The sequence below is a fragment of the Rhagoletis pomonella genome, unplaced genomic scaffold (genome assembly GCF_013731165.1).
Source record: "Rhagoletis pomonella isolate Grant_MI unplaced genomic scaffold, Rhpom_1.0 Rhpom_scaffold_00007, whole genome shotgun sequence".
Classification (NCBI taxonomy): Eukaryota; Metazoa; Arthropoda; class Insecta; order Diptera; family Tephritidae; genus Rhagoletis; species Rhagoletis pomonella.
The window spans coordinates 71480600-71493674 of record NW_023458561.1 but is presented as its reverse complement, the minus strand read 5'-3'; the positions used below and the strand labels follow the sequence as shown (position 1 = coordinate 71493674).

The 13075-nt window shown below is 35.1% G+C and overlaps 1 protein-coding gene across 1 annotated transcript in view; it reads left to right on the top strand.

Moving 5' to 3' along the window:
* Positions 1-825: 825 nt before the first annotated feature.
* Positions 826-13075, top strand: part of LOC118743519 (rap guanine nucleotide exchange factor 4) — a 95784-nt gene continuing 83534 nt past the window's right edge. Inside the window, 3 exon segments of the mRNA XM_036476253.1 lie at positions 826-860; positions 4288-4430; positions 6223-6314. Of these exon segments, the coding sequence (XP_036332146.1) occupies positions 826-860; positions 4288-4430; positions 6223-6314 (270 nt within the window).

Here is a 13075-nt window from a genome sequence, read left to right as displayed (position 1 = left end):
CTAATAAAAAGCGCTGGTCGTGAGGGAATTGCCTGTGAAACGTTTGTGTGGTTGTGTTTCGCTGTGTTACGCTGGTCGCAACATTCTACATTGAATTATTACCACGGCTGTCACAACTGTTTCTTTAAAAGCACAACGAAACTCACGAACACACCCGACAATAAAAGAAAAAAATACGATAATGTTAGAATGGTAGAGGGAGGCAAACAAAACTCAACAAAAAAAAAACGGTTAGCGTAAGCAAGTCGAAAATAAAGTGCAAGTTCTGAACCTCAGTAAGGATTCAATTAAAGTTGTGTATTTAAGTGAGAGCATAGCTCTGTTGGTATTACTGTCGAAGGTAAGCCCCAAACATCTTTCATCCGTCGCTCAGCGAAAAGAAAGAAAGCTGGTACATACATATTACGTATGCATGTATGCATGCATGTACGTGCGTTAGTGTTCGAATAACAAAAAACAAATAAATTCTACATGCAAGTATTTAGTAAGTGAAACAGTTACAAGACAGTTTTCTTAAAAAAGTGCACCTTGCCATGAAAGACAATTATTAACAAATAACGGTAAATAATTACCACTAAAATAACGTTTTGCCCACGGGAATAGTGAAACGGCGCTCAAGGGAGATCGCCGACATTGGTCATGTAACTGGGTGACCAGGTATACGAATAAAACGAGGGCAACAAAAAGTTTCCAAAGAAGTCGAATTGTTTAGAATCGATTTTATATTGAGTTGCTGTTGTGTGTTCGAAGATATATATATATATATATATACATATATAAAAGGAATATAGCCTGCTCACAGAAATCGTGAAAATCTGAAACAAAATGGCAATGGAATGGATAACAGCGATGGACAAGCGGTAAGTTCGATATTCTTTTTTTTCTCCTAAATCTTTTGTTGCTGCAAGTGCCGCGTATACATATATAGCTTAAGTGTACGGTTTTAAGAAAATTTTGCGAAGGGATTACAAAAGTAATCCCAGGTTGCGGATATAGAAGGACTATTTTCATCACACTGTAAGCCTAAAGCTGATGCCACATAAAACTTTTGCTTCGCTTTACGTGACAGATTCGCTTTGACAGATTCGCTTTGACAGATAAGATGAGTTGTATGAAAATGCACAAAGCATGCCACATAGATCGTTGAAGCTGCAGCGCGAAGCGAAAAGATGGGCCAACTCCCATCTTTTTGCGCGCTTTGACAATCAGCCGGTTTAATATTTATTTTTTGTTTCGTCCAAATTCGAGTTTTCATGCAGAAACATAAAACTTAATTACATTGTTAATAATTTTAAAGCAAAATATATAAAATGCACAGCATTTTTGACGAGTAAAAAAGCAGTACAAAATTGCTTTTTTGGCGTTCATTGTGGCATACCTTTTGCGTCTGGCGCTTTGCTGGGAAAGTTATAAATGTCACGCAAAGCTACAAAGTTTTATCTGGCATCTCAGCTTAAGTGTCGTTTTGTGTGACTGTTGTGAATGTAGCTCGATTGGTTGCATTTCTAATGCTGACTACACACAAGGCAACCGTTGAAGTCAGCTGGCTCGATCTATTTTACCAGAATACTGCCATGCAAATGAAATGTTGTTGTAGTACTTAGGATACATATCTTCCCTTAAAGAATCCCATTTGTTTGCCTTAAATGGGCTAATTAAAACGTATTTATGCAGCTTGCTTACTGACACCGGGGCGTATGACGAACGCAAGAAGAAGGAATAACTTTTGCCTTAAACTGTAAAATAAAACTGTAAGGTTTGAGACAACTCTGGCACACATACATACGTACATATATATTGAATGCCTGCGTCAAAGCATACTTTACCGATTATGATTGCGTCTAAACGTTAAGAATCTAAACACATCGTTTCAAAACGTTTTCCTTTTAATTTCCGACCATTCTGCGTCGGTGCTAATGTAATGTTGTTGATTTTGGGGTTGTAATGGTTGTAATTGCTGTTGTTGGTTATTGGGTTTCTGTCGCATGGAACACAAATTATAAACAACATTCACGCCACCAATGTTGAACGTTTCAGTGTGTTGCCAAAATATTTCCACACCTAATTTGAAATAATAATTTAATTTGCATTCTTCATTAACAGTTTTTAAATATTTATCTAGGTAATCAAGAGGATAATATTCGAAAAGATAAGATAATTAATGATGATCTCGTTTCTTCCAAAAAAAAATGTTGTCCCTCCCCGGTGCAAAATGTAACCCTGTAAAAAGGCATGTTTTTGCCTTCTTGTCCTTGTCTAGCTCACTTATTTCTTAATGTTATCGTTTTAAGCAACCATCTGATTTTCAGGGCAACCATCTGATTTTCAGGGCTGAAGCTGAGAAAGCTTCAAAGGGAAAAGGATGTGCCCGTTTTGCCTTAAAAGAGTGTGGCATTTTAAGAAACACACACAAAATTTTCCAATGTTGGCCTCTATTTTAGAATCGAACACGAAAAGAGAACAGAGCAATCAAAAGGAATGATTCAAGCCGGAGCCCTACATACATACATACATGGTACTTACATACGTAAATGTGGCATGTAAAATATATAAACATTTCTTATGTCAACTACAACTTTGTGATAAGTGGTCGTTTACGGTTTTTATAGAAACTCGTCGGTAAGCTTGTGTCACATGTGCTGTTCTTGACAGAATGTAATAAATAGTTCACTCATTAAAACATACATTTATCTGATAATTGGCTAACAATTTCATTTCTAACGACATCACCGATATACATATGTACATATGTATGTGTGTACGCAAAAATTGCCATGAGTCATTATGTCCAACAGCGAAAAATAATTTTATTAATGGCAACAATAAATTTTTTATATACAATTAAGGCGAGAAAATGCTTGTATCCTTAATTTGGGCCATATTACATATAAATTTATATACACTAGACCGGATCGGAAGCTATCCGTTTTTTTATTTTAGAGCTTGCGTCAGGGAGAATTTGTCTTTATAAAAAATTCCGCCTAAGCGCAAGGCGTTTAAGTGTGATACTTTGTTGAAAAATTTACTTTAACAGATATATCTATTTGCGATTGTGAAAAAGCTATAAGCTATTATTTGAAAAAACGGTAAATTTAACGTTGACTAAAATTTTATTTTGCCAGCTAGAAACTCATAAAATTGACTTTACTGGTCGAAGTAAAGATATCGAGAGATAATTTTCATCAATATAATATTCGAGCAAAATATGGTACTCAAAAACACCTTTTCAACGATATGGGACACAAATAAAAAGTTATGAAAAAAAACTGGGTGATGAAAAATTCTCATGAAGTAGGCTTTCAAATAGAGATGGGCACGGGACTAATTATTTAATCCCGATCCCACCCATTCCGAAATGCGATTTTTAAGTCCCGAACTTGCCCATCTCGACGTTTTTCAGAATTTTAACGCGTGTCCCTTGGGTCCCGATATCTACTTATCTCTAAAGCAGGCTACCAACGGAAAACGGTCGGTTGAGATTTCAACGTGTGTGGCGTGGTTTGCAAACCGATCGGAGGTTGACAAAAATGTTTATGTCTTTCAAATTAATTTTAAATAATAAAAATAATAATGAAAGATCTGGCAACTTCCGATTATTTTGTTTTGCTTTGCTGTTCGTTTTCATCTCAATAAAACATTAAAAGTGCATATTTCGAACATCGTTTTTAAGGAAGATTCTGTGAATTTGCGGGGTTTGCGGTTTTATCGGGAGTGTCGGGAAAGGATTTTGGTCCCGTCCAGCCCGCCATATTTTTACAGATCTTCCCGATAACTAATCAAATTAAATATCAACAAGATCACTCCATCATCACCATCTTCAGATTTGGTATAATTTTTGGTGAAAATTTTTTGTTCTTTGCAGCAATTTGGCGAAGTATGTAGTTCTGGACTTGTTATGAAAATATCGTATAACCCCTCCAACGAATATTTCCTCCCATTTCGGAGCATTCTCAAGGATTGCCCATTCAAATATCTTAAGTTGCTTTAACGGCTGAGTCCACGAATTTATACATGTAAAAGCAGAGTCTTACTTTAAGTTTAACTGGGGAAAAATGGGAAAATGGCATAAAAAGAAATTTCTTTACAACTCCTTACAGGTGGGAGAAATCAACTCACATTCACTGTCAGACTCGATGAGAAGTTATAGCAGCTATTTCGGAGATCACCACATCTCCTCATCAGATGTGTTGATATCCTTCATATTATTTCGCTTAAAATAAAATTAATAGAATTAAAGAAAATATATTTTGATGCTTATTAATTATTTGTAATTGTTTGTACTTGCAGTCCTTGTGATCGTAATTTAAGAGATGCTGAACTGATTTCCTGTCGTTTGAGACGTGTGGAGCCATTATGTCGTTTGCCCGGTTCGGCATTACAGCAGTTGGCCATGTGCGGCTTTTATGAAGATTTGGAGAAAGGTGTGACATGTAAGTTGAAATACACAAATATTTGTATCGTTAAATATAGATTTTGACATATGTACATACAAACATACATACATACATAAATATATGTATGAGAAAACAAGGCTCGTTGAGAGGGTAAATTTTAAAGTCTTAACTTTGAAGTACTTTTTCTTGTAGTAGTAGTAGTTCGAACAGAAAATCGAGTTTTGGAGTTCTTCTGAATAATGAATCCTAGAAAAAATCAATAGATTCTAGTTTAAGTGAAAAATGCTTTTTTTCATTTCTATCGGTTTTCATATAAGTTCAAATTAAAACAAGTAAAGAAGATTAAGTTCGGGCGACACTGAATTTTATATACCCGGCGCAGTTATCATATATCGTCCATTCAACTTTCTCTACGCTGCTGCTGAGTTAGACTTAATGTAATAATTGAACCAAGTTTGGTAGAAATCGATAAAGCGGTTATGTTTTATATATTATTAAGAGGTTGTTGTAACTATTAAGCCTAAAATACAATAACGCAGTGGCAGCTGGCAGTTTTTCGAAATCAGCTGTTTTTTTAGAAAGTGTGGTGTCCAATGAAGCGACTCACAATACAGCAGTGGCAGCTCGCAGTATTGCTCAGTTTAGCCCAAATTCTAAATTCACTACCACTGCCTCCATCGCAGCAAACTTCGCATGTTGAATTTGACATAAATGAAATGCAGCCAACTTTCAATATTAGCGATAACAGCTGATTTTAGAAACTGTCACTGCCATTGCCACTGAGTTATTGTATTTTGGGCTTTTACCTGGAGTAAGCGTCCTCAGTTATTGAAATATCGGTGTTTCGGTATTTCTTAAATTTACCGTTATACGGGAAGCGGTTGTGATTTTAGTTCGCTTTGAATAATTTTCAACGAATTGCCTATGGAAAATACCAATATGGAAATGCCAAGGTTGTTAAGTGCACCGAGTTTGGTAGAAAAATGGTAAATCGGTCTTGTGGTCCTACATAAGTGGGCGGCGCCACGCCCATTATCGAAAAATGTATAATAATATAATTTTCGGCTAAGTGGTTATTGCAATCATCGATTTTAAGTGAATTCGCTTCAGTAGTTACTGATTTATCGCAGTTTTCGTGTTTTTCCGTAAATTACCGTTAAATTGGAGGTGGGCGTGATTATTGCCCGATTTCAAAGATTTTCAACGGATTTCTTAGCAGGGCCCTAAGCAAAGCTCGTACCTATTTTGGTATGGATTGGTGAAGCTTACACTTATGGCGTTTTCGTTTCTACAAAAAATGTTGCCTTCTCATTGCCCTTTTCTTAGTATTTGTTCGTAGAGGGCAAAGGGAATGTAACCTTTTTTGGTAGAAACGAAAACGCCATTACATTGCTTTCGTGAAACTGGCTATTAATTACTCATTGTAAAATTATATTTCATTAGTCATTACAAAATCAGTATTGCCAGAAAAATGTTGTAGAAAATGTGTCAAGTGATGATAAAATATTAAAAAAAAAATAATAATAATACAAAATTAATAGGATAAAGGGAAAAAGGGTAGGACCTCTTTGGACATTCAACTCTCAGTTAAAATAAATGGTTGGTAGATTTTAAAAGTCACCCATGGTTGATACACAATTTTAGGTCAATACGAGATAGGAAGAAAACAATCTGGTTCTGAACACTGTACTTTATTAAATACTGTAACTAATTTATTTATATAGTAAGTAGATTAGGTATCATCCATCTATCAGTTTTTAGACATTTTTGCCATTTAGTCGAAATATTTTGTCTTGAAAAGCAAGTTGAAATTACTTTTTATTTGCAGTATTTCGAGCTGGCGAGCAAGGTCGCTTTTGGTATGCCGTTCTAGGAGGCTCGCTTGAAGTTCGCTATCACGCTCCAGATACTGACGGAAAGGTAAGCAACTTTATTAAAAAAAATAATTAAGCAATGTAAGTTGAACTTTTGACGAATGTCACATAATACATGCAGAAGTGGGTCATTCCATGTAAAAGAGAAAAACGACATAATTTAAAATGCGCCAATTATCACTATTTCAGCAGTAACCTCCTTTTAAATGACTTCTTCTTCTCTTCTTTATTGGGCTACGCGACGAATGGTGGTTGTGGCCAGATTAGATCTATTTCTGTTTTTCCAGCGTCAGATAAGGTTCTTCCTCTTCTTTTATTGCCCATAAATCCTCTTCTTTTAATGCCCTTACTAGAGTAGCAGGCGCTAAATATTCTAATCTAAAGTACATACTCAGGTATTTTAGACATGCGAAATACTTCCAATAAAGAATTACATAATGTACTTAGTGGATGGCCAAATACTATTAAATACCTCCCCAGTCGGAAAAGTAGCAATGCATTACATGAGTGATAAATAATATAATGTATTTCTTATGCGTTCTCGATAATATTACTGCTAACTATATAATCAGCGTTCTAATGTATTCAAAAATTTCATATTAAAACACATTCATTTCTCGATACTATGTAATGGAAAATTGAATGCCACACTTTTCTTAAGACATCGCCCTGGGGCGGAAAATGCATTTTCGAATGTGAAAAGGGTTGTTTTACTGATTATTTTTTCAACAGCCCTAAGGTGCGATTATTCGATTACTCGATCAAGTTGGTTAATCAGCTATTCGGTTAATCAATTACTCGAGTAATCAAAATTGTGATTACCCAAAACGATGATTAATCGAGTTACTTGAAATATAATTACTCAAAAAAATTAATTTTGCTCGTTAAAAGAGTTTGCTTTGGAAAAGGTTTTAATTTTTGAAAGCAGAAACGTTGTTTTCAAAGTATCAAGGAACTTCAACTACTTTATATGTAAAGAGTACTTTCAAATGCTGATTACTCATTTTACTCATAATGTTGATTAATCATAAAGCAAATTTCTCAAATATTTTTGTTTTTGGTTAATCAAAATCTTGATTACTCGAGTAACTGAACTTCTGAGTAGTCATAATTTCCAATTAATCGAATAATTCAGTTATTTACTTTATGATTAATTAAAATTATGAATAATCAATTAATCGCACAGCCCTAATTACTATACATTACATTTGTCCACTGGGTTACTATACCTTACTCGTCTCAGGTCACCTCACTTCAACTCATTTCACTTTAAATCACCACAACTCACATCTACTGACCTTACCTCAACTCAACTCACTTGAACTCACCTCAGCTCAGCTAATTTTATATCCGAAACTCACGAAATAGTCCCGAGGATCCCGAAAATCCCAAAATTCCTGATATAGGCCCAAATGCCCCGAAATAATCCGGAGAAGTTCGACAATCCTGAAATAATCACGAAAATCACGAACTAGCCCCGAAAATTCCGAAGTAGTCCCAAAGATCCGAAAATTCCGAAGTAGTCCAACGACCCGAAATAGTACCGAACATCTTAAGATTCTTTATTAATACGTTTTTCTTACTAAGTAGCAAGTATTTAATATTTAATCAAGTCATAAATAGCACTTATTAAGTATTTAGTACTTTTGTTTCCAGTATGTAGTAAAGCCAAACTCTCTAAGTACTTTTGTAAGTGGTGTTTCGTTACGTAAATCAAACTAAATACTTGTATACTTAAAACTTAGTATTTAATAAATATAATTTTTGTTCGCTATTGGATTTCTCACAGTAATTAACCGTAACATCTCTCACATAAATCGTTCTCCCAGTGATATATCACAAAAAGTAAAATGTAATAGGTTACTGATAGAAAAAGTTACAATCTGTTTAATGTGGACCAGTTATTTTCGGTCTCTATTTCTAATGTATTTTAGGTCCTCTTCATACGTACCAATTGTTGTTGTACTAAAAAAGAACACAATCTTAATTTACTAATGTAATGTTTTGGCAATTTTTTTGCTGGCAGTGTCCTCCATATAAAAGATAATTGTCGACATACTTTGTATGGAAAAAACGTGAAACACCTTTAACCAAAAAAATTCTCAAAAATCAACGGAATTTTTTAGCCGCTTGAAACTTGCACTTCTTCAGACTAGAATTGAAGGTGCTACAAAACTGCATACCAAAATTTTTTCTAAAGATCTGATTGAAATTTGGGTGAAAAATTGCAAAATTTTTATAATTTTTATACAAAGTTTAAAATCTGATTTATATGGTGTTTGTTGTATAGCCAGCTAGGCTTTTATAAAAAAATAATAAACATTAAATAAACAAAAGACAAATAGCCAAAACTGGTAAAAATATCGCACTCCTATTATTTTGTGGACAACTGTATGTACAAACTTAATATGCACCTTTCACGTTCCTATCGGTGATGTTTTGCAACCTACTTGCATGCAATTATTGTCAACAATATCCGCTTACAAGGCATTAACATGCCTCCTAATTAACTAACGTTTATTTTAAATTAGTTGGAACAAATTCTCCGTGAGTGTTAACGTTTGTTGTCAAATTTAACATTTGTATGTACACACATACATAATTACACATGTATACATGAGACTATATAGATAATATGCATGTATGCACATTAGGGTGGTCCAAAGTTTTTCCCAACAAGCCCCCGGAACTGAAGAATATCGAAAGGGAAGAGAACTGTATGATTATTTTGGAATCGGCAAATATTTAATCGTGCCACCAAGGCTTTGAAGTTTTCCACATATGTACATATATTGTTGGTGCGCAATAAGTCTGTGCAGACTTAACTATTTAGTCTCTTATATTTGTACTATAAAATGCAACCTTGCGGATGTATGTTTCATAGTCGCTGACATGAGCGCTCTTTCTGCCAAATTGTTCGCACTAAAGGCCTGTATGCAGCTCTCAAGAAAACGGTCAAGAAAAATTTGCCATTATTTCGTGTGTGTGTCCAAGGAATTTTGACATTTTTGATACTTCTCAGCCTGTTGCCTCACTCTTTCCTCAAGAAATAATGGAACGGGCATATATTTCTGTTGCAAACCTGGGTTGCCTTGTGCTCTTTTTTCACAAAAAACTTTAGAAAACCGTAGTAGAAAGCGTAGTAAATTTCTTAAGAGCTGCGTACTGCCTTAAGGAAATTTGACTCAAGAAAATTTCTTAGCCATTTCTTGTACGTCATTTTATATGGAGTTTTTGCTTTTCTTGAGAGTTGCATACAGGCGGAAGTACACAACGTCCATTGCGTCACCGACACCGTCGCCGTCATCGTCAGTTGTCAAAAAAGTTGAACTGGTGTATTTGTATGAAGTAAGTTGGGCCTTTGTGAATTAAGGTAACGATGCGATCTTCTTATTTTTCGTGAGCGCTCGTATTAAGTCCTAATTGGTAAAGCTTACCTTTTAATGGTGTTGTTGTCATTTGATGCTGTTGTACATTTTCCATAAGTTTAACTTACCTTGCCATCAATTTCACCTAGGTTCTTTCTGCAACGCGCCTTTTGCCAGTGAAGCCGCTCTCAATGTTAACACTATTTAAAAGTAGGGGTCTTCTCGATCCGTTGCATACTGTCTAGCAATGGTGCATAGATAGCATAAACACACATGAAACAACAACAAAACAAAATTATCCAATCATGCTATTTATGCTATCTATGCACCAACATGAGCACTGCCAATTCTATCATTCGTGCGATGAGTTAGTAATCAATAGTGCCATTTTCAAAAAGAAATTGCACATCTAAATATGTCGTACCAAATGGAGGTGTTCTTGCCAAAGAGGAAGTGTCGAAGTGTGAGTCTCGAAACCATTTATGCGAATTTTTAAAATCCATAAAAAAATTAAACTTTTTATTTTTTACGTATAGCAATCAGAAGCTAGAATAGAATGAAAAAAATAAACAAAAGCGCTTCCTGGTTCTTTTTACTCAAATTTTACATGCATATGACGATTTTACATGCATATGACGATTTTTGAAAACGAAACTGACGATTTCTCACTTCAATGACCTGGCAACACTGCTTGAAAAAGAAGTGAATCGGAGTAAAAACGGCAACACTGTTCTTAATATGTAAAACCTTAGATTTTAGCGCAAATGTATCAAACCATTGAAATCGTTGAATCTTAAGCAAAGTCTACGTACTACGGCTAAAAATACGTGTTTTATTCGCTCACCCGCCAACATACATTGTACATATTTTACATTGGGAAATAAATTTTTGCGTAAAATTTCAATACAATATTAACCGATTTCAAACTAAAAAATACGGATCTCCTTATTTTCGATATTCTTCAGTCCTGGCTATGGCAGCGTAAAAATTCGAAAAAGTTGATTCTCCTGTGTATTTTTGGAACACCCTTATGTACATACATACAGATATGTGCCCATTCACTCAAACTCGTAACAATGAAGACTGTTAATAGCCACTCAATAGCAACAAATATGTACAACCAACAAGCAACAATACTCTATGCAAAGAATCTGAAAGTTGAAAGTTCAGATACGCAATCTAAAAAGCTAAACAATAATAACGATGATGAGTTTAATGATTATGAGTTTTGTTGGTAACTTCTTGTTTGTTTGATAGTTGATTGCTGGTTGCTGGTTGCAGTTGTTGACTTTCTTGTTATGGTGTTGCTTATTTTGTAAATAAAGTTGACTCACCGTCGGCGACGAAAATTAGTACAAAGTGTACAAAAAGAACTTCAAACGACAACAATAAATAACTTCGCTGTAATAAAAAATGTACGGAGGCTTGTTAAGAACTAGGTATTTAGATACGTATCCTACATTTCGGCACTGGTAAGGTAAGCACCTGGCAATAAATGAATGTTTCGCAGCGCTTGGTCGAGCTTTTTCTCCTCCGATTTGTGGCGTGCACCTTGAAGTTTTACACCGCCTCCGAATGGAAAATGGTTTTAAATGAGTTTTTTGCGGCAGAAATCGCATCGGAAGTTTGCCATTGCTTGCCTTTTTGTTTGAACAACGGATCGAACCCTGAATGTACGGGATGCGGTAGTGCGCATCTACCCGACCATGGCGGCAAATAGGGTTACATACATATATTTTTTAAACGCCCACACAGCCTTGTCGAAGTAAGCGTGTATTTTTCTCCTTCTCGTACATTAAATACCGAATGCGAATGCAAATGTTCGCAACAACCCTGGTACATACCTTGTAAGAATGTACCCAGTACGGAAAGAAACTAGTTTAAATATCCGATGTTCAACCAGTTTTGCATTTGGCTTATCAGCACTTCAAAGTCAGTATGTTTCTTTTGTAGATGTCTTTTCAACCAATTTAAAATTACTTATTATTAAATGCTGAAGTAGTTGATTGCCCAAGGTTTGATAATTTTTCAACTCATAATGAATTATGTATTTGCAGAGGTATCAAAAGTGTAAGCATTTGATTTATCTCAAGGAGGCTGCTAGGTGAGATTATACATCAATTAAAAGTTACTTGCTAAATAAACAGAAATAAATTATTTTTTCTGAAGTAATTGGTTGATCCATGCCGTACTGGGTATGTATGCGCATACAAACATACAATAGGTTCATGTGCATCAATATCTTGAGTTTGGCGGCCCTTAAACTCGCACGTGCTCTTTCTGTTTGCAGCGTACTTAAATGCTTACCCCAGAATGGAAAATAAAGCTTTTTATTAGCTGCAACCGCTGGTTATATTTATATGGTAGATATATTTTGAAACAAGCTGCGTGTGAATAAATAGGTGCTTTTCTTCGGTTAAAAATAACAAATTATGTACCCAACAAAAAACACGATTGCCATAGAAATTAAAATGGAATCGAATTAGGCGATGGGAATCGCTTACCCTTTCGCTTGAAGGAGGCATTATTTTAACATGGACATGTCATTGGTCGTAAGCCCTTACCTTCGTACGAAGGGAGAACGCATGGATAAACAGAATCCAGAGAAGCGAACAAAGAATGCCTTACAGAGAACTAATGTAGAATGCCTAGATAAGTACATACTTATGTATAATAAATTGAAAACAGAAAATACAGATTGTCTTAAAAGATTAAAATTAATAAAAATTTTTATAAATCAGTTTCTATTCATACATATCGAGCCCTAACCGCCAAAATAACGTAAGCGACATTTTTTTCAAAATTTTATTTTTGATGCAGAAATATTCCTAGAGCATCTAGATGCATTTCTGCATCAAAAATAACATTTCGAAAAAAATGTCGCTTACGTTATTTTGGCGGTTAGGGCTCGATATGTATGTATGCATTTAGGTATTTAGATCTTACTTAAAAATCGGTATGTACATACATACATATGTATTTAATTAAACTTAAAATTGTACGTCCACACTCATTAGAGCTGCAAAACTATCGATGGCTCTATCGATAGTTTCAATTTGTCACCACTATCGATGAACGGTGGTCACTATCGCGGTACTATCGGAAATATTTGTACGTTCGTCTACATATCGATGGCTGAGTGGAAGATCGACCTATCTCAGCAGCCAGTTCGAAAACGCTCTATCTCAAAAAACTTTTCAAGAACGCCCTATTTCAGAATTTTATTGAAAAACACCCTATCTCAAAATTCGGTTCAAAAACGCCCTATCTCACTTCAAAATGTATTGAAAATATGCTGATATAGGGCGTTTTTGAATCGGCAGCTGAGATAGGGCGTTTTTAAAACGAATTCTGAAATAGGGCGTTCTAGAAAAGGTTTTTTGAGATAGAATGTTTTCGAACTGGCTGCCGAGATAGGTCGATCTTCCACTCAGCCATC